Raw genomic sequence first — 24,517 nt, forward strand, 5'->3', positions numbered from 1 at the left:
TCTGTGTCGGTCATTGAGGGAGAGTTTCCTAGTGTTAGTGCAGCAGTATCGCCACATGTCATCATCGAGAACAGTATGTAGGTCAGTTTGCCATGCCAGCCGTGCCTTAGTGTATGTGTGCTCTTTGTGTGCCTGAGCTAGTCTGTACAGGTTGGTCAAAAGTTTGTGGGGAGAATCGGCCTTGATGATATAGGTGAGTTCCGGAACTTCCGGGGGATCCGCCATGTCTCCACCCAGTAAGTCGGATAGAGCGCTACAAACTCTATGAAACTGGAAACGTGTCAGAAGCGGCGGCGCCTCGCTGTCACCCGCAACCCGCTCCCATGTCTTGGCCACCCCATCGCTGAACAAGTCACCCGCGACTTTGATGTTCAGTTTCTGCAATGCAAGAGTCACCCCTTTCTCCTGGAGAGGGGGCAGCCACCGGGCCCAGTCTACCGGCATCACGGGGGAGTATAGCAGAGCACCATCTTGTGCCTGTAGCAGGCTGTGCCAAGCGTGGTTTGTGGCCGTGATTGAGTCTAGTACTCCAGTTCTACGATCTGTCGGCTGGAAGATCGTGTGCGGAAGCGAGAGTGGGCTTGCAAAAAGTGCTTCCATGCGCACATGTGGAATGCCGCGATCCCCATGTATCCAGGTGTGCAAATGAGCAGCCTGGGCTACTCTGTAATATAGTTCCAAGTCCGGAGCACTAAGTCCCCCCATGGTGTAGGGCAACGTAAGTAGCGTCCATTTGGCTGGTGGTTGTCCGCCCGCCCAGGCTAGTTTAGTCATTAATTGTTGTAGGCGTAAGAAAAAAGATTTGGGGAGGACTATCGGAATAGTCATAAACAGAAATAAAAACCTGGGAAGCACGACCATTTTCATTATGGATATTCGACCCATTAGGGAGAGCGGGAGCTTACACCAGGCCTCAACGTCATCTTCCAGTCTGCTAAAGGCAGTGCCGTAGTTAGCTCTGAATAAGATCTCTGCATCCGTGTGGAGTTGTACCCCCAAGTACCTGACCATGTCGGTGGTCCACTGCAGTGGGTACTCCATAGTTGTATTTTGCGTAATGGGAGTCAAGGGGAAGGCTAGTGACTTTGACCAATTGACCTTTAAGCCCGATAATGCGCTAAATCGGACAACTTCTCTAAGTACCGAAGACAGGTTACTATCCGGATCACGAACATACAGTAGGGTGTCATCTGCGTACATTGACACCACAATCCTGTTCCCTGAAAAGCCTATGCCCTCGTTCCCGTGGTTCTCCCGGAGGGCGCAAGCTAGCGGCTCTGCCACCAGGGCATACAGGAGGGGCGAAAGCGGGCACCCCTGCCTGGTGCCTCTACTGATGGGAAAGAAGTCAGAGACCAGGTCGCCCATTCGGAGCCGAGCCCGCGGCTGATTGTATAGTGCTCCTATCATCTGCAGGAAAGGTTGTCCTTGGCCCATACGTTGCAGCACCAATCGCATAAAAGGCCACTCTACTGAGTCAAAGGCCTTTTCCATATCAAGGAATACTGCCAGAGCCTTCCTGTCCTGTCGCACATGTTGTATTGTGCCCAATACCGTCCTGATATTGTATACTAGGTTCCTGCTAGGGATAAATCCGGCCTGTTCTGGAGCTACCAGCTTGGGTGCAAGAAGCGCCAATCGGGTCGCCATAACCTTAGCGAATAATCTTGCATCGACATTCAGCAGAGATAGAGGCCTGTAGGAGCTACACTCATCCCAGGGTTTGCCCGGTTTCAGTATAGTGACTAGGAGCGCCTCCCTCATGGATTCGGGCATGCTGCCCTCCACGCAGATATCGTCAAAGAGGGCCGATAGGTGAGGGAGCAGTTGATCTTTAAAAGCTTTGTAAAAGACTGCTGTGAGGCCGTCTGCGCCCGGCGCTCTGCCTGACTTCATACTGGACAGAGCCTCCAGTATTTCATCTTTTTCTATAGGGAGCATAAGGAGTTCCCTATGTGCATTAGTCAGCGTGGGAATTTTAATGTGGCCAAGGTAGTCATCGATGTCATCCTCAATGTCCCCACACTTGGATGCGTACAGTTCAGCATAGTAGGCCTTAAATACGTTCGCTATGTCAGTTTCGTCGGTGTGCACCTCTCCGTCTGCAGACTTTACCTCTGTGATATGTTGCCGCCTTCTATTCCCTCCCAATATCCTGGCCAGAACTGCACCGGGTTGTTCGTCCTCCCCGTATACTCTAGCTGTGGCATATTTCCCCATGTGTGTAATTTCCCTGTCTGCCTTCTCATGATATTCAGCGAGTAGCGACTTAATGTCATCACTTATCGCACTGTCTGCTGATCTGCTCTGTCTGCCCTCTAGGTCGTTTTCAGGCGGTGGATGAGGACTTAGTAGGTCTAATGGAGGGCAGTGGCCGGGATACAAATGGTCCGGGCGTGAAGATTTCCCCCGTCACCAGCCTAAGGAGTATCGTTCATGATACTTTAGAATATCTCAGCCCTCACGCTTTGGAGGGTACGCACGAGGAAGTCCCTGTGCTTGGTTTACTTTCAAGTTTGTAACCTTTTGTTTTCTTTTCGCCCTGGTTGGGTTCGGCGCCTTAGAGTGCGTCACCCACAAAGGCGACTTTTACTTTCTCTTGGTCCTGATGAATGCTAAGCCGACCTGTAGCTCTTTTGTAGCAGAAACATGTTGACCCCTAACTTTGTACAGGACTTCCCTGGTTCAAATTCACACAACCGGGTCTATGTCCGTCTTGCACAATGTTTTTAATGAAGTCAGAGCTACCTCTGTATTAAATACTTTTTCTTCACTGGGGAGTAGCCAGTACTTCTTTTAATTCACTTGTTCACTATTGTTGGATATAATTCCTTTTCTCTTTTTTTCAACAAGTGCCCAATGACGACAATCGTCTTTTGGTGCCTGAGGGCTCTTTTTCTAGCACTGTGCGTGTATCTGTCTATCATTCCTACTTTGGTGGTAGTAATATATCCCCTTATTTGGTTCACCCAATTTTTCTTTTCTGTCACTCTTCTGTTGATTTGTACTGCCCTCTAGGTCAGCCAGCTGTCTCACCAGGTCTGCTTGTCTCTGTCAAATGGACTTAAGTATACCAGAGTGTTTGGACATTGCTACACCCCTTATAGATACTTTGAATGCCTCCCACACCACTTGGAAACTATCCACAGAGCCCACATTAATTTCAAAGAAGACATCTATTGCTTCAGCAAGCTCTCCTCTGAACACTGGGTCCAGTAGGGAGTATGGTGGGAATCGCCATGTGAATAGCGGTATGGCCTTTCCCGGGATACGCATCTCCAAGAGCACCGGCGAGTGATCAGACAGGGTTCTAGGCAACACTCTGCAGTCCCTAATCTGTCCTAATCTGTTGGAGGGTGCCAGCCAGTAGTCTATCCTGGTATGGATGTCATGGTAAGCGGAGTAGTGTGTGTAGCCCCCCTTTTGTGGGTTTCGGGAACGCCACAAGTCATCCAAGCCCAAGCACCTCATCACACTCTGCAACTTCAAGGCAGCAGCCCGGGGTCTACGATGAGGGCCAGCTGACCTGTCTAGCGCAGGGTCCAGAATGAGGTTAAGATCCCCCCCACAGGAGGTGATTCGGGTCATAGTGTTTGGCCCTGGCAGCGAGGGTCCGATAGAATTCAGGTGAGTCATAGTTGGGGCCATATGTGTTAATGATTACTAGTTCCAGACCTGGTCCTGTACACTTAGATATGACAAATCTACCCTCTGTATCTGCTAATAGGGTTTGTAACTTAAGTTTAGATTTCGGATTCACCCAGGTTAAGACACCCCTTGCGTGTGAGGTGAAGCCAGCAGCGGCAATGTTACCCTCTAAGCCCCTGCAACGCAACATGTTACTATTCATGGGGAGATGAGTCTCCTGAATTGGAGCTATATCTATGTGTTGGCGCTGTAAATAACTGATTACTTTCCTGACTTTTCGGTGATCATGTAGGCCACGAACATTCCACGTGAGTGCCCTGAGCCGGGGAACATGTGGAGCCTCAGTCTCAGTGGTCAAGTCAGTCATTGCAGTGGATCACAGGCGCCCTAAGTGGGAATAGCACGCTCGTAGCGTCAGAAGTCAGATAGAACAACCCCCCATTATGAACTGAACATTCCCTCCCCAAAATCCCTCTACCCCCCAACCACAGCAGACCAACCCCAACCCGGCCTTGCATGATAGTACCACTTCCTCCCCCATCCCAACCTTATTAGCTAACTAGTATTAGCCCGAAGGGGCTAAAGGTGCATACAGCGCGGGGGCCAAGGTTACCAAGCAGTCAGTAAGTAAACTGAGCACAGCACTAGCTTGAAACCCGGTCCGTGGACCACCGCCTGACATCTTTGCTTCAGCCGATAGAAACAGTCTAGCACTAATTAACCCGTGGTCCGCGCAGGCTATGAGTGGACATTACGAGCAGCCGCGCCTGCATATACCTCGTGGACTGAGAACAATCTCAATAATCATATTAGCTATAGACCCAAAAGGCTGGTTTCATACATAACATGTGTAACGGAATAGTCTTCCCAACATTCAGTTCAAACTGTTAACCTGATCTCGATCCAAGTTAGTCTGACTACCCCCAACTAGGATAGTGATAGCCAGCCTCAATTCCAGTCCAGAGCTAGGCACAGTTCTGATGATCGAGATAGGTAAGTTCATCTCAAAAACCCAACTTGGTCGTTTGCAGCCCATGTCAGTCCTGTTCGTCAAGCTGGCTCCGGCTCTCCTCGCCCTCTGCTTGGCTGCCGATGTCTTTCCGATGATTCTTGGACCACACCTTCAGGGCCTGCTGCAGTGCCAGTGAAAATATGGGAGTGACCTTGCCGATTAATTCTCAGTTTTGCAGGGTACAACATGGCATAATCTAGCCCTAGATCACGAAGCTGTTTCTTGTATGGGGCGAAATGTCTGCGTTCCTCCTGCACTCTGGCAGTAAAGTCTGGATACAGGGAGATGTCAGATCCCTCATACTGCAGCTTCTTCTTGTCGCGTGCCAGTCGGAGGGCCGTGTCTCTGTCTCTGTAATTAAAGAGCTTAGCAATAATGGGCCGTGGTGGGGCTCCAGGGCGTGGACGAGGACCCAGCGAGCGGTGCGCCCGCTCCACTACAAACATTGGGGAGAAGACATTGTCCCCCAGAAGTGTGACCAGAAGCTTCTCGGTGAACTTTTCCATGTTGCCCGTTGGCGTCGTCTCCGAAAAAAACCCGTGATTCGTATGTTGGAACGTCTCGAGCGGGCCTCTAAATCCTCCGCCTTATCCTGTATGACTTGCAGTAGCTTGCCAATTTTCTTGCGGTCGTTGTCCAGTTCCGTTTGAGCCTCCTCCACCTCCGTTAGGCGCCGCTCGGACATGTCCAGACGCTCCGCATGTTTGTCTATGCGCTCCGCCATGCGGTCCATCCGATAAGTGAGGGCATCTATTTTAGTGCCTATAGAGGCCATACTGTCTTGCAGACCCTTCTCCATCGATAATAGCAAGGATTTGATATCGGAGTAGACCGTGTTCTCTGCGCCGCCCGCATGGTGGGTCTGATCCGCCTCTTGAGTTTCGGAGGGCTTGGTTCGGCGGTTCTCGAAAGGGAGTTTACTTTGAGTCTTGCCCCCTTTCCCCATAGTGGCGTCTAGTCCGTCGGTGTTCCTGGGGCCAGCACCACAAGATGTTGGGGGGAGCGAGTGTCGTCCAATAGTGGGGTAGCACCCTGAGGGGCACGTCGCGAGCCGCACCCCGCAAGGATCCTCGCCTGGCGATGTATTGAAGGTCACTAGTGCTCAGGGCGATGGCGAGGCCCACGTGAGGCGACGGGCATCAAAGATCCCCCCAAGGCACCGGGGGCGACTCCCCCTCCGGACGGCCTCAAGGCTCAGTCAGCAAGGCCGGTTCCCCTCGCTCCACTGCGAGTCGGCTGAGGGCGTCTCACTGCGCCACTGGGCCACGCACAGCAGGCAAGGCCCAGGGTCTGCTGTAGGAGTGTTTGGGCGCCAAACGCTATTTTCAGGCCTCAGCGACCCGCCGCGCGCAGATGCAGCGAAGAACAGCCGCCCAGATGTAGAGGCGGGACGTGGTATCTCCCCAGCAGTGTGGGGGACCCCCACTCGCAGATTCACGTGGCTCCAGGTGGGTGCAGCTGACAGGATTCAGGAGCCAGGAGGACCTCTCCACCAGCGCTCCACAGGTGTATAAGCACAGGGGCCTCAAAAGTTCCACAGCCCCCACAGCACGATATCAGGCCGAGGTGGGGGGGGGTGAAGGAGGGAGGAAGTGGGGATGCCCCGGGCGCCTTGCGCCTCACCTCCTCGCGAGTCGTGAGCACCGGCACCCCCCGGCCGCACGTCAATGCAGGTCCCCCGGTGTCCAGCTCACTCAAGGTCGCGGATCTGCGGCCCAGTCTGCGCTCCGGATCGTCTCAGGCGCTGGCGATGCTCCAAGCCTCCAGGGTCCGCAATTTTGGCTACCGCTGCAGTCCGGAGCGTAGCAAGTGCTAGCTGGTGCTTTTCTGTTGCAAAGAAACAGCCGATGCAGGATTATTGTTGAATTATTGAGGCGGCGACACAGAGCTTGGGAGTTACGTGTCCGCCATCAGTGCCGGCAAGCTCCGCACCCCGTAAGTATGCACCTTTTACCAGCAAATTCCCTTGGTCCCTCTCACATTTAATACTATTGGCCTGATTACGAGTATAGGTGCTATTTATCGCACCTGATAAATAAAATATACCACGGGGTATGTCATTTATTTGGTACAATACATAACACTTATTATGAGTTTGTGGGAAATAACATGCAGATTTTGGTGTTTAGCATGCCAAAATCTGCATAATACGGTAAATACTGTACGCTTTACCCTTGTTAAATTTCAGCAAGTTGAACCAGCCGAAATTTCAAGAAGGTTGAGGTATTTAACGCATCTGATCACTATCGGATGCATTAAATACCTTTCAATTTTCCAAACTGTGCGTAAACAGGGGTTTATGCACAGGTCGGAATACGCAGACAAACTTGTAATCAGGCACAAAGAGGTTGATTCCGATGTCGGACGGACACGTTTGGAAACTGGAACCGAACAACCTCCTGTTGCCGATTCCAGCCCAGGAAGTAGGATACAACCGAATCCTGTTCGGTCGCAATCCTATTCTTTACAAAGGGAGCATGCATTCCGAACAGAATGCATGCTCTCATTGCAATGAGCAGAGGAGCAGTTCATCCTTGCACCCCTTGGCAGGCACCTCAGGGTGTCTTTCACCGGGAGCAGGGATCAACAGGGGGGCATCTTAGGTATCCCCTAGGCCACCATTCGGAGGCCTTGCACTGATGGGGGCCATGCTGGGGACCCCCAAGGTAAGATTCCCAAAGCCTTTCTGTGTCGGAAAGGCTGGCACAGAAAGGCTGAGGGAATCTTCCATCTGAATCCCTCGGCCGGAAAAAGCTGCCTGAGAGATTGATGGAGGATTTCTGAATGGCAGCCGGGTTCTCCGGGCCCGTCAGAGGCCATTCGGAAATCCAGTTAGGATTCATTCGGAAATCCAGTTAGGATTCCTTTCCAACTGACCCCATCAAAATGGGTCGGTCGGAAAGGAATACGAACTGGCAATTCTTATGCGGTCGAACGGCTCTGACCGACTGTCAGAGCCATTTCTGACGCATCGGAATCCGCCCCTAAGTAGTAACTTACATGTGTCTGGATACTTACTTACTTTCTTATGCCTAGAACCCCTCACGGGGTATAAACCATCAACCAGGACACTCCTGCCATCTCTATTCTGGGCTTTTCTTTCAATCTGACTCTAGGTGTGACCCATCTGCTTGCAGTCAGCCTCACCTCGGTGCCAACTGATTCTTGGCCTTCCTCTTTTCCTCTTCCCTTGGTGGTTCCAGGTTAAGGCTTTCCTGCTGGCAATTTTTGCAGGCTTGCAGAGGATGTGATCTATCCAGTCACAGTGTATTTTCATGATTTCTTCAGGAGCAGGGAGTTGGCAAGTTTGCTGCCATAGATTGTTGTTGCTGATGGTGTTTGGGCAGTGGATTTGGAGGATTTTCTTCAGACAGGTGTTGCTGAAGGTCTGGACTTTGTAGGTGGTGGTCACTGTTGTCCTCCACATTTCTGCTCCATACAGAAGGACCAGTTGTACATTGGTATTAAAAAGCCTGATCTTGGTTTGCAGCGTAAGGTCCTTGGAGCTACAGATCTTCTTTAGCTGACTGAAGGCAGACCTTGCTTTGTCGATTCTTGCCTTCACATTGGTGTCTGTGCTGCCCTAGTTGTCTATTACACTGCTGAGATGGGTGAAGGTTTCAACCTCTTCAAGTGCACCGCCTGCAAGAGTGACTGAAGTTGTGCTGCCTGTGTTAGCCTTCAAGATCTTGGTTTTCCCCTGTGGATGTTGAGACCAAGTTGTGTTGATGTGGCTGCCACATTGTCTATCTTCTCTTGCACCTACAGATGGGCACAGTAGAGTAGGTATCATAGATTGATGGATAGATGCACAGCTGTAAAGTTACTCAACATATAGTCTTGTTATTCAGTTTGGTGGTGCACAGCAAGGAGGCGTCGAGAGTCCTACGACGTCAAAACTATAATAAGAAGACGTGAGACTAGAAGGATTCTGGTCCCATCCCTTGTTTGGCACACACATTCACGAAGTGACTTTCATGGAAGAAAAGCTACTTCTAAACAATGTTCATTTCATTTCTTTGAATTTATTTAATGTTCATTTTTAAAACATATTCCATTGGTTTCTTAGCTTTCAGAGAACTCAATTTAAAGCTCGGGCTTGTTTATATTCCACATTTCCAATGCATTTCGAGCATTTCATATGCTCTTCATCAGGGAAATAGACACTAAAAGTAATAATGTATACAAATGATTATTAATAGTAATCGAAGTAACTATTTGCAAAACATTCAGTAATTAAGCAATAAAGCATTTCAACGGAAATAATAACAGTGCAAGCATCTGTTTAACTGTGGTTCAAAAACTGATACAAGGGTACATTTCATTCATGTTATCTATATGCGTGTGTTAAGCTGTGTTTCAAATCACGATTTAGATTAAAAAAGCAGTGATTATCTTACATGCCCTTCGTAGTGCGTTGTTTTGGAAATCTGTAATAAAACGGGAGAAACAAGGGAGGATTTGTCAATGCCTGTGGGCAATGCGGTGGTTCGTAAGGTTAGTGTGATTTTAAACGGCAAGAAACACTGACCTGTTTTGTAACGGGTAGATGAAAGCTATCCGGAGATCTGCTCTGAAAAACGCCGGCGAAGCAATGGCTTCCCGCGTTTCTTACATTCAAAATGTCAAGTGTCATGTGATCTAGCTCGTAGATAGAAGTAAAAGACAGACTAAGTCGGGTAATGTTAGGGGCTGAATCGTACATAAAAGTAACTTCACAAACCAGGTTTTCTAGCAGTTAACTGCAAGTTAAAATGGTTACATTGTGGACCTTAGGAAGATATATAAAAAAAATTGAAAATAAAAAGGATGGATATGAAAATTTTGAAAGTTTAGACTTGAACCGGGTGTGTGTGGCTTGATGTGATGCTTGTGCTACTGTGTTCGCTATTGTGGGATTAGTGTTAAACCGATTACCTGAGTGTACATAGTGTCACAGTTGGGGATGTGCACAATAACAGCAAGGTCAATACAAAGAGCAAGTTAATCATAAGTAACACGAAAACTCAATCCTTTCATTAATCCCCATGGGATTTTGAGTAGACAGTTTATGGATCCAATACTTCTCACGTTGTAGGAGAAATTTATTGTTGTCTCTCCCTTCTTGTTTTTGTATTGTCTCAAGTACAATATATTTCATTTGAGAAACATTATGTTGCTTTTCAGTGAAATGGGCAGACAATGCTGACTTCGTATTCTTGAGTCTGATGTTAGACTTGTGTTCCGTAAGCCGTGTCTTGATACGGCTCTCAGTTTTACCTACATACATTTTCCCACAAGGGCACTTTATGCCATATATCAAATTGTTGGTATCACATGTTGCATTCACTCTGAGCTTGATGGAATTACCTTGACTTGGATGGTTTACAGTATTACCCTTGATAATATTATTGCAGTGTCCGCAGTTTAAGCAGGGCTTAGTACCTGCATAAGTTGTATGTTCTTTTGGTTTACTTTGCAATATTTCTCCCAGGTTTTTCGCTCTCGTGTATGCAAATAAGGGTGGTTGGCTGAAACTGTTTCCAAAATCCGGTTCAAGGTTGAGGATCGACCAATGTTTCATTATAGTTTGTTTAAACTGTCTGCTGCTGGTCGAGTATTTTGAAACCACTACTATCCGTGTTTGCTCAGGTTTACTTGTTGGTGTTAGCAATTTCCATCTGTCTGATTCCTCTATTCTTTTTTTGGTTTTTTGTACCAAAGATGTCGGGTAACCTCTTTTCCTGAATTTGTCAGACATTTCATTGAGTCTAGTTTTGAGGATGGTTTCATCTGATGCAATTCGCTTAACTCTTGCCATCTGGGAGTAAGGTAAATTGTGTATCAAGTTGGGTTCATGAAAGCTAGAGTGTAACAGCATGTTATTTCTGTCTGTGGGTTTAACATACAGGTCTGTGATGAATCCATTGGGTGTTATTGTTATTTTGACGTCCAAAAAATTGACTGTGGTATCCGAAATGTCCCATGTGAGTTGGATTCTTTGGTCTATGGAATTGAATTTCGTAAGCGCCGTAGTCAATGTCTCTTCCGTGTCTGTCCATATGATGAAAAAATCATCTATGTAGCGTAGTATCATTCTCAAATGGTTAGTCCACCCAGGGTCTTTCAAAATGTGTTGGGTTTCATACCAGTGCATGAAGGTATTAGCGTACACAGGTGCCGCCGAATTGCCCATTGCCATCCCAGTAAGTTGTTGGTACCACTCATCATTAACTTTGAAGTAGCTGTGGTAAAGCGTAAAATACATAAGTTCCATAAGAAACAGCTGAAAATCTTGGTCCAAGTTCATGTTCAATAGGGCTGATTCCATCGCTTCAATCCCCATGTCGTGGGGTATGCTTGTGTATAAGCTACATACATCTGCAGTGCATAGGATCATTTTGTCTGTTTCATTGAATGTGATTTGTTGTAATTTCAGCAGAAACTGCGATGTATCTTTGATGTACGTTACAGTTGATTGCACTGATGATTGGAGATATTTATCAATCAATTGTCCAATTGGTTGGTGTATGCTTCCTCTGGTAGACACTATGGGCCTCATGGGAGGGTCTCTCAAATTCTTGTGAATTTTAGGTACCATTCTCAAGGTTGGACTTTTAGGATTGGTAGTTAACAAAAAGTTTTTGGTCCTTTAGAGTAGGGCCAGGTTGTGTGCAAAGTTCATGTCACTGAGTTGCGTCCACGGTGTCCATTGGATTCCATTTCTTCTCCTTACTGTGGATGTCTTAGTGATCCAGTCTATATCCAGTAGGAAGAGAAAAAGCAAGAGCAAACAACCCTGGCAGACTCCGGTCCCCACTTGGAAGGTTTCGTGAGTTGTCCTCTTTTGACTATCTTGCAGGTCATTCCCTCATAAGAGTTCCTATTGATTCTTACAAGTTTATGTGGCACACCGTAGTGGCGGTGGAGTTTCCAAAGGGTCTTTCTGTGCATCTGTCGGATACCTTCTCATAGTCGATGAAGTTGACAGAGAGGGGGGAAATCCAGTCCATCGATGGCTAAATGATGATGCGCAGTATTGCAATCTGGTCTGTGCAGGATCTATCTTTGCAGAAGCCAGCTTGCTAGTCTTGCAACTGAGTGTCGACGTGTTCCTTCATTCTGTTCAGGATGGCTCTGTTGAACACATGACCTGGGGTTGATAGAAGAGTTATACCTCTGTTACTTAGGTCACCTTTCTCGGGGAACTTGACGAGATATCCCTCCTTCCAATCTGATGGCATCTTTTCCTCTTTCCAAATCCTTCCAAACATGGAGTAGAACGTGTGTACTGATGTTTCAATGACTGCCTTCAGTCCCTCTGCAGGAATGTTGTCAGGTCCTGCTGCTTTATATTTCTCAGATGTTTGATGGCTTGCCATATTTCATCCGTGGTTGGTCTGCTACAGTCAAGAGAGTCATGGACACTGTGGCATGGGCTTCAGCAGTTCTTCAAAGTGCTCCACCCATTTATTTATTTAAAACATTTTATAGAGAGTGAACATGACCATTGCGGGTATCAGAGCACTGTACATAGAGGCAAAATCATGAATTCGTTCAGTACATTAGAGGTCAACAAAGTAATACCACACGGAGTAAACAATCCAGATCAGAGACCAGGCAGTGGGCCCGATAGTTCAGTTTCACAACCCATCTTCGTTGTTTGCATTAGTTAACCATGATCTTCTTCTCACCTTTGTCTGGGACTGGTCTTTCTGGCTCGCTATATCTGCTGGACAGTTTCCTTGTTATGCTGTAGAGTTATTTTAAGTTTCTAGGCGTGTTGCTTCTTGGGCATCTATGGCAAGACCACTGATGAATCTTCACGTCTCTGCTCTTAAGCTTATCTTTTCTTCCTTGTTCATTTTGGTGTATTCGCCTTGAGCTTTCTCGCTTTTTCTGCTTTTGTTTGACAGGTGATGACTGCAGCTTCCTTTCCCTTTCTTTCTTGGAATTTGTGGAGAGTCTCATGGAGATCCATTCTTAATGCTGGTATTCCTTGGAAATCAGTACCTCTTGGCATGTTGATGTCACTGTTTTCTTTATCATCTCCAACTCACTTTCTACTGGGTCCCTGTCGTACTCTAGTTCTTGCAGGACTTGAAACTTGTTACTTAGGGAGACTTAGTATTGTGTGAGTATGTTTGAGGATCTCCCCACAGAAAAAACTATTTACACTCATAGGTTTGTGAATTGCATTTTGTAGTAAGTAAGTAGTACTACATTAGTACAACTTAACATACTACAAAAACGTACGCTGTGAATCAGGCCCTTTGTGTTCACATTTGTATCTTCCTTTCTGGCTTTTTCTAATTTGCTAGAAAAGTGTTCAAGTCTTTGTATGAGTGACTCACTGCTCACACAAACTCAAGATACTTTCCCAACTGATGGGCAGAAGAGGGATAGATGCTCCGAGAGATTAATTTACTAGTTTAATATTAGAACTTAATGAGGGTGGACATTTCAACTTAAAATGTGACAGTGAGAAGCTTGCACCAGGCCCCTTATATTGTAGGACAGGGTACTTTATTCCTAATAATACATAGCCACATGTAGAATCTGTAGTACAAAATTGAGCACACCAAAAAGTAGTTAGATTTTTGTGGCACAAAGATATTAGAATGAGCTTAATACAAGACAGATAAAAAACACTCTTGCTCAGAATCTGTAGAAACATGTAGAGACATTCTATGTTTCCTATATTACCCAATTATCTAAAGAATGAAAAAAATCAACATTTTGGCCTAAGTATCTCCTTTCTGCTGATCTCTGTTTAGCTAGCAAAAAGAAGAGCTTAAGAAAAAGCCAGGTCTAGGTTTCACTGTTTCAACTGAAACTTTGATTATACTCCCTGTCCTGCCTTTACGCCTGCTGTGGATTCTGGCAGCAGGCAGTGTCATGTCAAAACTAAACTGTAATAGGTTATTACAGTTGAACTGCTACACTATTTTATTATTACAGGTGACCAGAGATGTCACAACTCATCAGTAATAAGGAAATTAAAGACAGGCTTATATAAATAGATTTCAGGTTTACATGTATTATATAGGTATTTTATCAATTAGCACATGACTTAATAATCATTTTCAGGTCTCTAAAACCAGTGCAATGCAGTTGGTGGGTTTTTGTTGGTGCAAATAATGTCCCAATACAGTAAATGCTAATTGTCAATCACAAAGCATGTAACAACTCACAAACCTGTATGATGAACTCTCATAGCCTTTGAGTGCTTTGCAATGCAGAGCACATTCACAAAACAGTTTTGTTAATGTCGGCCCTTACACAAAACAGAATTGCTGCTAATGCAATCCTGGAAAGCAGTGATCAAGTTATTGGTCACAGGTGAGCCACACCCACCACAATCCTCTCCCTATTACAATTGAGACGCCTGTCTTTAAGAACGTTAAACGCTTTGTTTGTACCATGCAATATATAAATGGTACCCTGCTGTTCCATGTACGTTTCCATTCCTTGATTAAAATCCCGATGCAATACAGCACATAGCACCCACCTCAATCATGCATATTCATTAGCCAAGCCTGCAACTTTAGCCAGTTCTAGGGTGGTGCGACTGGTTCAGCCGCACCTGGCACTGATCTCGATGGATTTAGGCCCAGATCTCTGTACTGGGGTGAATGTATGACATTGTCCTGCATTCTGTCCATCACCTGTTTTTGCACTGATCTCGGTGGGTGCCATGTTTGGAAATACCATAGGTTTAAAAACCCATGCTGTTGAGTTCCTTGTGTGTCTGGCAGTTTTCAGGCAACACCAAAAATGTTAAGCTAATTCTGGTGACGAATATTCCTGCTGGAGAAATCATAGTTTTGTCTAGCGGTAGTTTCCACTCATGATAAAATAGTGTAGAGGGTCACTATGTCTGCTGCAAAGAACCTGTACCACGTTAATCACCTAACTGTATTTTGTATGTGGAAGGGTCCTTGGGTTACTACTGTTGTCAGTGGATCATTTTGTTACTTACACTTCATAAGTTACAACCTTGATTCAGCACAGTGAGCTATGACCTGCCATCAAAGAGCTGCAAGCAGACTGCATGGTATAATTTAGAATTCTATGTTTTTCCCCCCAAGTCCATTATTATCCTACTTTTTGCCACCAAGGGTTCATTTGGGTAGAAATACTTACTTATTAGTAAAGTCAACACCAACCACTGTGGTACGTTTTAAATCCTAAGTTTGTGCTTAAAACATACTGCCTACTAATATCAGTGACACGTGACTCCTATATCTTATAATCCTCATTGTATAATGTAGCATTTCCTATAGACTGATTTACACATGTATTATTCAATGGCTCTATTTAAAGTGTGTGTAATGTAACGTGCTATGACACCTTACACTGGTATGGGTAGCGCTATAGAACGAATGAAATGTATGTGAGATGGTTTATGGAGAGATGAGGGGCACTGGTGGAGTCAGTATTGAGGGAATTCATGGAGAAGAAGGCTTTTTTTTGGGGGGGGGGACGCCAACAAAAATTGTTGCTCTGGGCGCCACAAGTTCTAAAGCCAGCCTCCTTGTTTCATTGGTCCACTCATCTGGTGGCAAGCTTCACTTTAATGGAAAACCCTGGTGGTGGTACACCACACCTGCTCATGCTTCTACATATGGTTGTCAATCTCTGATGTCTGCCACATTTCTGTTAGGGTTCACAATGCCGTGACTGACCCGCATCCAATGGCACTTCTTTTTTTAATTTTATTTATAAAACCTATGGATGTGAATTTACTTTACTCTTACTACACTGGCAATAACTAACTGCTACAATAGAGAAAAAAAGATAAGATGAATTACAGCAATATTGATGATAACTTATTAATTTCTCAACATCTTATAGGGTCATCACGGTTCACGTTTGTTGACCAGCTATTTATATATTTACTAGTGTCAGTGTTTTTATTTGGTTTTGCGGAGATTGTTGTCAAGGCTACATTCATTTACAGTCGTCCAGGGATTGAGCTGGTGGATGGGACAGTGACTGTCAGCTCTTCTGGGGGAGAGTATAGGGGAGAGATGTAGGTGCTGGATGCAGTGGAAATGTTAGTGAGCAGAGATAGAGCGTTCACGCAGGAGTGGGTGGCTGGGCGATGAGGGGATTGATGGAGATAGTTTTTTCCTGAAGATCAGAAATAGTTCGCCCGGCTTAGTAGATATGGAGCTCCATAGTCGCCTGACTCGTTAAATAGGAGCAACAGAATAAGATATTCATGTGCAGTTGAGGAACTGAAAGAGTGAAGGCAGTAAAATCACAAGAGCAATTTTTCAGATAGAGGAGAGAGCAGGCAGACCAGGAATGTAGACTTTTGGATGGAATCCGCCTGGTATATAATGAGAAAAAAAACTGAATTTAGCTCGGGCTTCAGGCTAACCAGTCTAGGAGATTTCATGTTTGGGAGTTCCATCCTCATTTCTCAGGACTGGGGATGCACTGGGCTGTGTGATTTTGCCCTAAATGTAGATCATTAACGGTGTACCCACTAATACCCACACAAAAAAAATACTGTATTCCAGGGCTCGCTGAATGCTTGTGGGCCAGTTGTGAGGTCGTCGCCTGCAATTGGGAGTTTTCATTATTTAGATGCCAGAGTTGATTAAAACTGCAATATGAGGGTTTTTATGCGAGTACTAGAGTATGGTGTTGAGTCAAAGGTAGATGTGAGGGATGGAATTAATCTGGGGTATGTGTGTGAAGATTCTGCAGGATTTGCTGCGGCTCTACACGCAATACAAGTGGATTTAGTATCTTTTGGATTCACAGAAAATAGTAGAGTTGATCAAAGGGTTTTATAGGTACTTTCTTTTTTCCAAATTCTTTAGTATCATTAGCAGACTATCTGTTAGAAAATCCATATGTGTGTACAGGTTTCCCTAGTGGCTATATAGGCGTATTAAATAGCAGTGGTGAGCGAACAGGTTAAGAGGAATGATTGTGCAAGCAACATTCCCCCATTATAGGAGGCATATTTGAGGAAATAGTTGATATTGTTAAAAATAGATAATTTCAGACCTATATTATGTTAGAGGATTTGTACTAATTAGTTGTGACTATAGGGGTAACGTTGTACTGTAATTCCACAGTCTCTAGGGCTGTCAATTTGCTGGTGTCATAGGTGGTGATTAAACAATGATCTCTGATAGGGAATGCTTTATGTGCTGCTCGGGTAGTAGATCCAGATTGACGAGGCTAAATGTGAATTGGCAGAGATGCAGAGCTACACCGTGTACAGTAAATATTAATATTTCCCATATTAGGATGACACAATGGATTTAAGGTGATAGGTTCCTGGTTCCTCTGAATCAGGTTTCATTTTAGGGTACATGGGCTAACTAGTACTTCTTTTAGAGATGTAGGTACTTGTTCTTTTACTAGGTACTAGGATGGGCTGCAAAATGGTTCGACCAGAATGTTGTAACTTCCTGAGTTGAGTTTACATGAAGAGAATTGCATGTTGCTATCAAGCTTGAGGATGTCAGTACTGACGTGAGAAGGTGTCTCGGGCAGTGAAGATGGCGGGATCAGAGGTTTCCTACTTCACAATGTCATAAGGTATCAGTTTTATAGTTACTATTGAGGCACCCGTATATAAATTCCTTTCTGATTTCACATTCTAATTCTTAGCATTGGCTTCTTCAGAATGTGAGTATGGTCCATAATCATTGACAAATTAGTGATTCACAACTAAGCACACTCCTGAACATATCTCGTTTTTCTCCAGCCTCTCCCATTTGGATGGCCTCCAGGACCAGACCGGGGCTCTGTAATGTCATTTATACTTAAGGGATCAGTTTTATAAACAAACAACCAACAAAAACCTTGTGAAGAAAGGCGGTGAGCTTGAGTTCCGAGGGGAGGTGTATGTGTTGGTATCAGCTAATAAATGAGACTTAGGTCGCATGGAGGGCTTCTCCATCACAATCAAGCTCTTCTACGCTTCCAAGCCTGCCTCTCTGTTATGGGCTCTTATGTTATCAGGCAGCCTTCTCAGCCATCCGGGAATATCGAAGCAATGGGCTTACTGTGGTAGACTGTGCTCGTCACTCACTAACACGTCCACCCGCCTCTCCCTCACTGTTAGTTTGTGTTGGGTTTTCTGAGGCCACCAGAGCTTCTTTCCATTGGTCTGCTACGGGGCGCTACCGCATTCCCCTTGTTTGCTCCCAGCTCAGCGCTCTACTCTCAGCTCCAGCAATTCCATAGCATCACTTAAAAGAATTATGACTGGACAATAAATGTTGCAAAAGGTACTTTTAAAATTCAGTATTGAATATTCTTGTAAAACGCCTTATTGGGGGTAGGGCTGGATGGGGAGTAATGCTGCTGACACGCTGGCTAATACCCCTGTGGAAATCATGTTTCTCTCTCTAAGTGATTTACAAAAGAGAGGCTGAGGCATTGAGACACTGCACCTAACACATTAGTGGGTGAATTATTAAGCAAACATAGTAGTGGTAGAATATAGAAGACCAGCTGTCAGAACAATATCCTTTTTATTCAAGACATTTCTTTTCTTATATTGCTGAAGCTTGCTGTAGCCAATGCATTTCACCTTAAATTACTTCTTCAGGGATTTTGATATGTGTTTTTTCCGGTATAAGGTGATATTCTATAGAAAGTGCACTACAGGTTCTCCATCATTACGCAACACAGCAACACACGTACAAAATAGAGCACTGGTTCAAAGGTTGAGCGTCCTCAAAAAGTAATCCTCCGATAAATATTCATGTGTGGTCAAAGGGACATGTCTCCATGAATCGTATCGAAGACAAAGCGCTCTTAGCAATCTCAGGAAAAGTAGGGTTTTTTTCATTTGGACAAAACACGTTGGCTACAGCAGGCTACAGCAATATAAGAAAACAAATTTAAATGAAAGAATCATGACTAAAGAAATGATTTTATCAGGAAAAAGACATTGGGAATCTGTGCATTATATAGTATAACCATAAAGTCATACTGTCTTGAATAAAAAGGATATTGCTCTGAGGTGGGTGCTGAGTCATACTATTTTCATGTTTCTATCTCTTATGCAGCAGTGAGGAAAATACTCTTACTGTAAGATTACATATAAAGCTATTCTGTACTTCTCGCTTACTTGTTGGTAGATCAGGGATGCGTCTTCTTTCAGGATCATTGTGGTCAGAAGGACACTTCTCTTCCTTCTCTGTCGCTCTCAATGAAAAGACGGAGGTGGCGATAAGAGGACCTGTCATTAAAAGTAAACATAAACTATTAGTTTATCCACAGCACTTTGTTTCAGGATTGTATTCACTTCAAGTTTCATCATGAATCCAAGTCTGGGAAGATTGTAACTAGAATGCAGCCAACAGTTCAAAGTTCACTAGGCAAAAAGCACACACAGTAGAAGTCATGATTATTGACACTTGAAAACTATTCCTGCTCTGGAATACTTCAGATTTAGATAAAAATGTAGTTCCCATCCAATTTTCTTTTTGCCTGTTCAATAAAACTGTTTTCTGGAATAGTCTTTATTCCCAGGCCGGAGAGGGCTTTTTTTTTTCTTTTGCAATTCTTTAATGAGAAAGTCAACACATATCATTACAAAAGAAGGGGGAGCATGGGACGACAATGACCAGTCATATAGTAATAATATGGTACCAAAGATTACAGTCCAAAGTTATACAAAACTGTGCCCAAACAACAGACAATATACCCCCAAAACGAAGATCGAGGGGGCCATTAGCATGGAGGGCGCACAGGATCTCATGTGCGAAGAACATTACTGAGAAGAAACCTGTAACACGGTGTGGCAGGGAACAAAAGAATGGGATACTGAAAACAAGGCAGGGAAGAATAGAGAGAGAAAAAGGGGCATGTTGGTTGGTCTTACTTGCATCCACACGTCCGGGGTGAGGATCGGAGAGAGAAGAGGGGCGGCTAGAAAACAAGGAAAGAAAATGGAAGGGAAAGAAGAAAACGAAGAACCAAAAACAAGAGAATGTGTGATGGGGCATGGGAAGTCAGGAAATGAGTGCATACTTCAATGGACTACCGGTTATCACCCTGGAGAAATGGTGCCCATGTGTGGAGGAAAGCCTCAGCTCAGTTCTGGAGGTTGTAGATGACCCATTCAAATGAGGCCGTCAAAAACATCGCCGTGACCCCCACATCATGGGGGGGGAGATGCATGGGACTGGCAGTGACACAGGATACATATCTTAGCCGTGGTGAGCAACGTGTGCAGGAGATGGCCCTGGAGGCGGGGAAGGATCAGGGGAATCTGCAATGTCATGCTGAAAGCTCAAAGGATGAAAAAGAGGGGTCTTTGATCACAGGGCCAACCGCCTCCCAAAATGGGAGGATCAAGGGACAGTCACTAGGGATATGCATCAGGTCTCAGTGTTCACGGGGGCAGCGCCAACAAGTGGCATGGGTATCAAGCCAGCTGCACGCAATTTCACGGGGTCCTGTGCCAATCGTGGAAGAATTTAAACAGTCAGAATTTCACACTTGTCTCTCTAGCCCCAAGGTCAAGCGCTTCCAGGAGGGCAGCCCAATCCTCTGCCTCATAGTCCCTCTGCAATCTGGCTTGCCACTTTCTGCGAAGGTTATTGAGAGAGTTAAGGAGAACTGGTGTCTCTGTTTAAGAGGCCATAGAAGCTAAACATAACACGGCGGAACTGGCCCCACTTCCGGGGATTGGCGAACAGGATTGTAGGACCCAGGGCCATGCCCCTAGGCAGAGACTGAGGCAATGCTAGAGTTGAAGGTACCTCCAGAGCTTCCGCGGTGGGAAGCCAAATTTATCACGTAAGGTCCATTATCTGTCCGAGAGTGTTGACGCTTCCTGATCACCAGGACTCCCAGTCCAGTCTCTCTCGGCCTATGTGCAGACAAGAGCTATTTTTTGGGCTGTTTTTTTAAAGTTTTGCCAGGGCTGCTTTTGGATCCCCAGTCTGGCCCTGTTTAAATCTTGGATATGTGAAATACTATTTTCGGAAAAGACGTGAGCATGCGCCATGCCTTCAAAAGTATTTCAGCATTTAAATAGTGAAATATCATCAATGGTTATGGAAAAATAAATAAAGTAACTTGTGGTATGGGTTTCTCTCAAACTAGAGTGCATCAAATTAGTATACCTAAGTCCAGACATGAGCAAGGCACCAAGTGATAAGGAAGCCAAACTGCTGATAGGTTTATGCAAAACAGAAAAGTAAGCTCTGAATGGCTTCAGTTTTGAATTTATAAGCATGCCAGAGAAATGCATCATTTTACAAGTAAGCCCCTTTAACTAGGCCTGAGCGGTGAACTCTGCTCCGTATGCAGTTTTCTGCACTCCGCGGAGCTCACTGAGTGCTGAAAACTCTGCTCCGCGTAGTACAGCAGAGTTTCTTGCCCACGTGCCAAAGGTAAGTTGCGAGCGCGAGCTGCCGCTTGGGTAGAATTTATACTCGAGCGGCAGGAAGACCAGCGCGAACGGCCATTCACGCTGCGCCTCACCACTTACAGAACTCCACAGAGTTTTTTTGTCACTTCACGGAGTATCACGTACTTCGCCCAGCCCCACCTATAACTATGCATCTCACACACCTAACTGTAGTAAATATTACTGTAGTAAAATCAAAAGGTCTTGGCTAACGCCAGACCTAAAAAAAGAGTAGCTGGAGTTTATGGACGCATTAGTGTAGAACTACCCCCAATGAAAGCAATGCGTAGCTGAGATTTGGTGCTTAGTGGTAAGGGGATAAGTAACAGGAGTTTTTCTCACTGGCTTCGCTAGGTGCGCATGGCTAAGAAAAGCAGGGTATGACGTAAGTCTGAAGTAGGATTGAATAGGAATGACAATAAGTACCTCCAGGAGAATTTGTATAGCTTTCGCTTCCCTTTTAATATATGTGTGTGAGGTAAGCTGCCTTGCCCTACGCTCAGAGGTGCAACACGGACAGTGAGTAGCACATGGCAAGAGAGATGAGCACAAGTCTAGGAATAACCACTACCATAAGCAATAATCCTGTATAACAGGAACCCTAGTAACAATAACATAACACAAACACCACTTTATTCACTAATCATAAGAGGAAAGCAAATATTTATGCAAAAAACGTAGGTTCTAGGGTCACATAAAGCAATGCATTTTTTAAGATAAACATATCAGTACAGACAAAATCTATTACGGGGAACAGAAGATTGTTCTACAGCTGGAGAATCCATTGTACAAATATAGTTCTTGTATGGGAGCAGGATGCAGGACCAGGGGGTACATGCATCAAGCTAATTACCGGTCGCAAACGGGCCGATTAGTAGAATCGGCCCCTTCGCGACTGGTAATTAGCCTTTTGGAGTGCATCAAGTCCTAAGCCATTCGCAAAATCGGTAATTGCAAAATTAGCGATTACCTATTTTGCGAATGCAGTTAGGGAATCGCGATTTGCGACTCCCGAAATGCAATGCAAGAAGCATTCTCAGAAAACGATTTTGCATTAAGGAATCGCAAATTACTATCAACTTCAAGTTGATGGTAAGTTGCAATTCCTTAGAAAAATGCACTAAATTGCATTATTCTGAGTGCCATCTGGTGCACACACAGGCCCTTGGGGCATGTGTGTGCGCCACATGTGCACACATGCAAATTTTGGGGGTGCATCAGGGCGGCCTTTTGGTTCACTAGCACCCTTGAAATTGCGTGCGCAATTTGCAATTACCTTTTTGGTAATCGCAAATTGCGAATGGTTTTCCATTCAATGAATGGGAAGGCATTCCCTATCAGCGAATCGCAATTTGCGATTCGCTATTAGGGAATGTGTAGGAATCACAATTTATTTTGCGATTCTAACATGCATAGGGAATAGCGAGTCCTTAATAGCGATTCCTTACAAATCGCTATTACAGAATCACAATTCCTTACATTGATGCATGTGCCCCCAGATGATCTATGGAATCATTGTGACATAAGCTCATTTTGTAACCCAAGGTTTGAGAGTACCAGTCGGACAATCCAAGACTGCTTAATCTGCAATATGGGTTGTAGTTTGTGCGACTGAACAGTATGTATTGTATACTGAAGAAGAGAATGTTCTAGGAACATCCTGAGATGAGTACGAGATGATGTCATCTATGAAATGATGGATTGTTTGAAGCCCGACTGAATGAAGTTGGCAGGTGTCCATTGTCAGCAAGGAGTTGAGAGAGAATGAGCTAACAGAGAGGCAACAAAAAGGAACTGAGCCTGAAGACTGGAAGAACCTGTGATCAGTTTCTTCCAAAAAGAATCTTCATGAAAGTAGACCGAGGGTAGAATTTTATTTACATATACCTATCTGGCCTTCCTCTTGGTAGTCCATAAAAAGGTACCAGGTGTCTGAAGTCTTGTTCTAGATCACCAACCCTTAGCAAATAAGGCACTGTAAGGTGGATGTCTTATTAAAGGAAAAAGCGGAATCATCAGGAACCTCAGTTTAAGGGACATTATTGGAAGTGTAAACACTGTGTTATAATTATATGCCATTGGCTCAATGGTGTTCCATCCTGACCATTAGCTATAGGTTTGTAGCATGGTAGCTTTGGAACATTCTAAGCAGAGAGAGAGGGAAATAGAGCTGTTATGATGGAGGCGGAGGCTGAAGCTGTGCTGTAGGGTGGTGTTTTGGAATAGAAGATTGAAAGAAAAATCCTTTCTCCTGGATTGATTTTAACATTGGCGACGAGGTACCTGAGAGGGGCAGGTCATCCACCGACACTTCTCAAGGAACCTGACAGAACCCAGTGTGTTGTTCCCTAATTGAAGAGAGATGAAGTTATAGGAGATAATTGAAATAAAACTCTTGCCATACACCAGAATTTGTGGAACTGGGGATCATGAGCAATACGGGGAGTTTCTGTTTTCTTTGGAAATGAAATATTGATTTTCTATAAGTTTACTGTTATTGCCTGAATTTAAAACGTGCATTATTCTCATTGCACGCCGCGTTCACTACATGCTGCTGTGGGGAAGGTTCTTTGGAGGTGTATGTGACCAGCATTTAAAAGGTGCATCTTTCATGGTGAGCCGCATTCACTGTGTGCTGCCATCTGGAAGTCTGCCATTGAGCGAGTTAGAACAGGGCCGGCCTAAGGCATGTGCAAGCTGTGCACCTGCACAGGGCCGCCAAACCCCAGGGGCCGCCACGCCAATATATATCCTTAGATACATATTTGCGTGGCGGCCCCTGGCAGGGATTTGGCGGCCTCGGGCCCCCTACCTACACTCCCTGCTCAGGGCCTCCGTGAGTCTAGAGCCGGCCCTGAATAGAACCCCTCATGCGAAGGTCAAGTGCAGTCTCCCTGGTGGCCAGCGCATGCAGATTCACAAGCGTGCCTAGCCGCACAGAGCCAACTGGATAACTCATTGAGGTCACACAGTGCATAGCACGGTCATGTAATTACGCTGTATTCACAAAGACTACACTGCACTAATCATTTCTTTATGAAAACCTAAGGATTATCTGTTTGTATTGCTGAATCGCTGAAATCTTTTCAGCGACATACTGGAAAACGGAGATTCTGACTTTCCGGGTAATTGTGGAGAATTGCACGGTATTACTATGGTGATTTGGAACACCTTCTTCTTGCTGAAGTGGGATTTTTAGCACAGTTCTTGATACTACCATGAAACTCTTAGTGTTATTATTTGTCATTCCAACATATTGATGTTTCAGTTATTATTTTGATCCATTGTGTTAGTTTATTCATTTCTGAATTGTTGTTTCAGCTTATTTTGTTGGTCAATTTCTTTAGCTTGTTATTTGAGTTTACCTTTGGAGGTCATTATGACTATTTCTACTATGTCACAGCCTCCGCAGTTCTTATCTGGCTATAGCGAACCATTATTGCCCTGGAAGATATTAAAAAAATTATTTGATTCTT

General features: G+C 45.0%; 1 protein-coding gene across 1 annotated transcript in view; it reads right to left on the minus strand.

The window, feature by feature from the left end:
- Window positions 1-24,517, minus strand: part of LOC144763255 (uncharacterized) — an 88,049-nt gene that overhangs the window by 43,143 nt on the left and 20,389 nt on the right. The window contains exon 3 of the mRNA XM_078648694.1: window positions 18,750-18,860. Coding sequence (XP_078504820.1) covers window positions 18,750-18,860 — 111 coding nt within the window. The remainder of the gene's footprint in view (window positions 1-18,749; window positions 18,861-24,517) is intronic.

This window comes from Lissotriton helveticus, chromosome 6, assembly GCF_964261635.1.
Source record: "Lissotriton helveticus chromosome 6, aLisHel1.1, whole genome shotgun sequence".
Classification (NCBI taxonomy): Eukaryota; Metazoa; Chordata; class Amphibia; order Caudata; family Salamandridae; genus Lissotriton; species Lissotriton helveticus.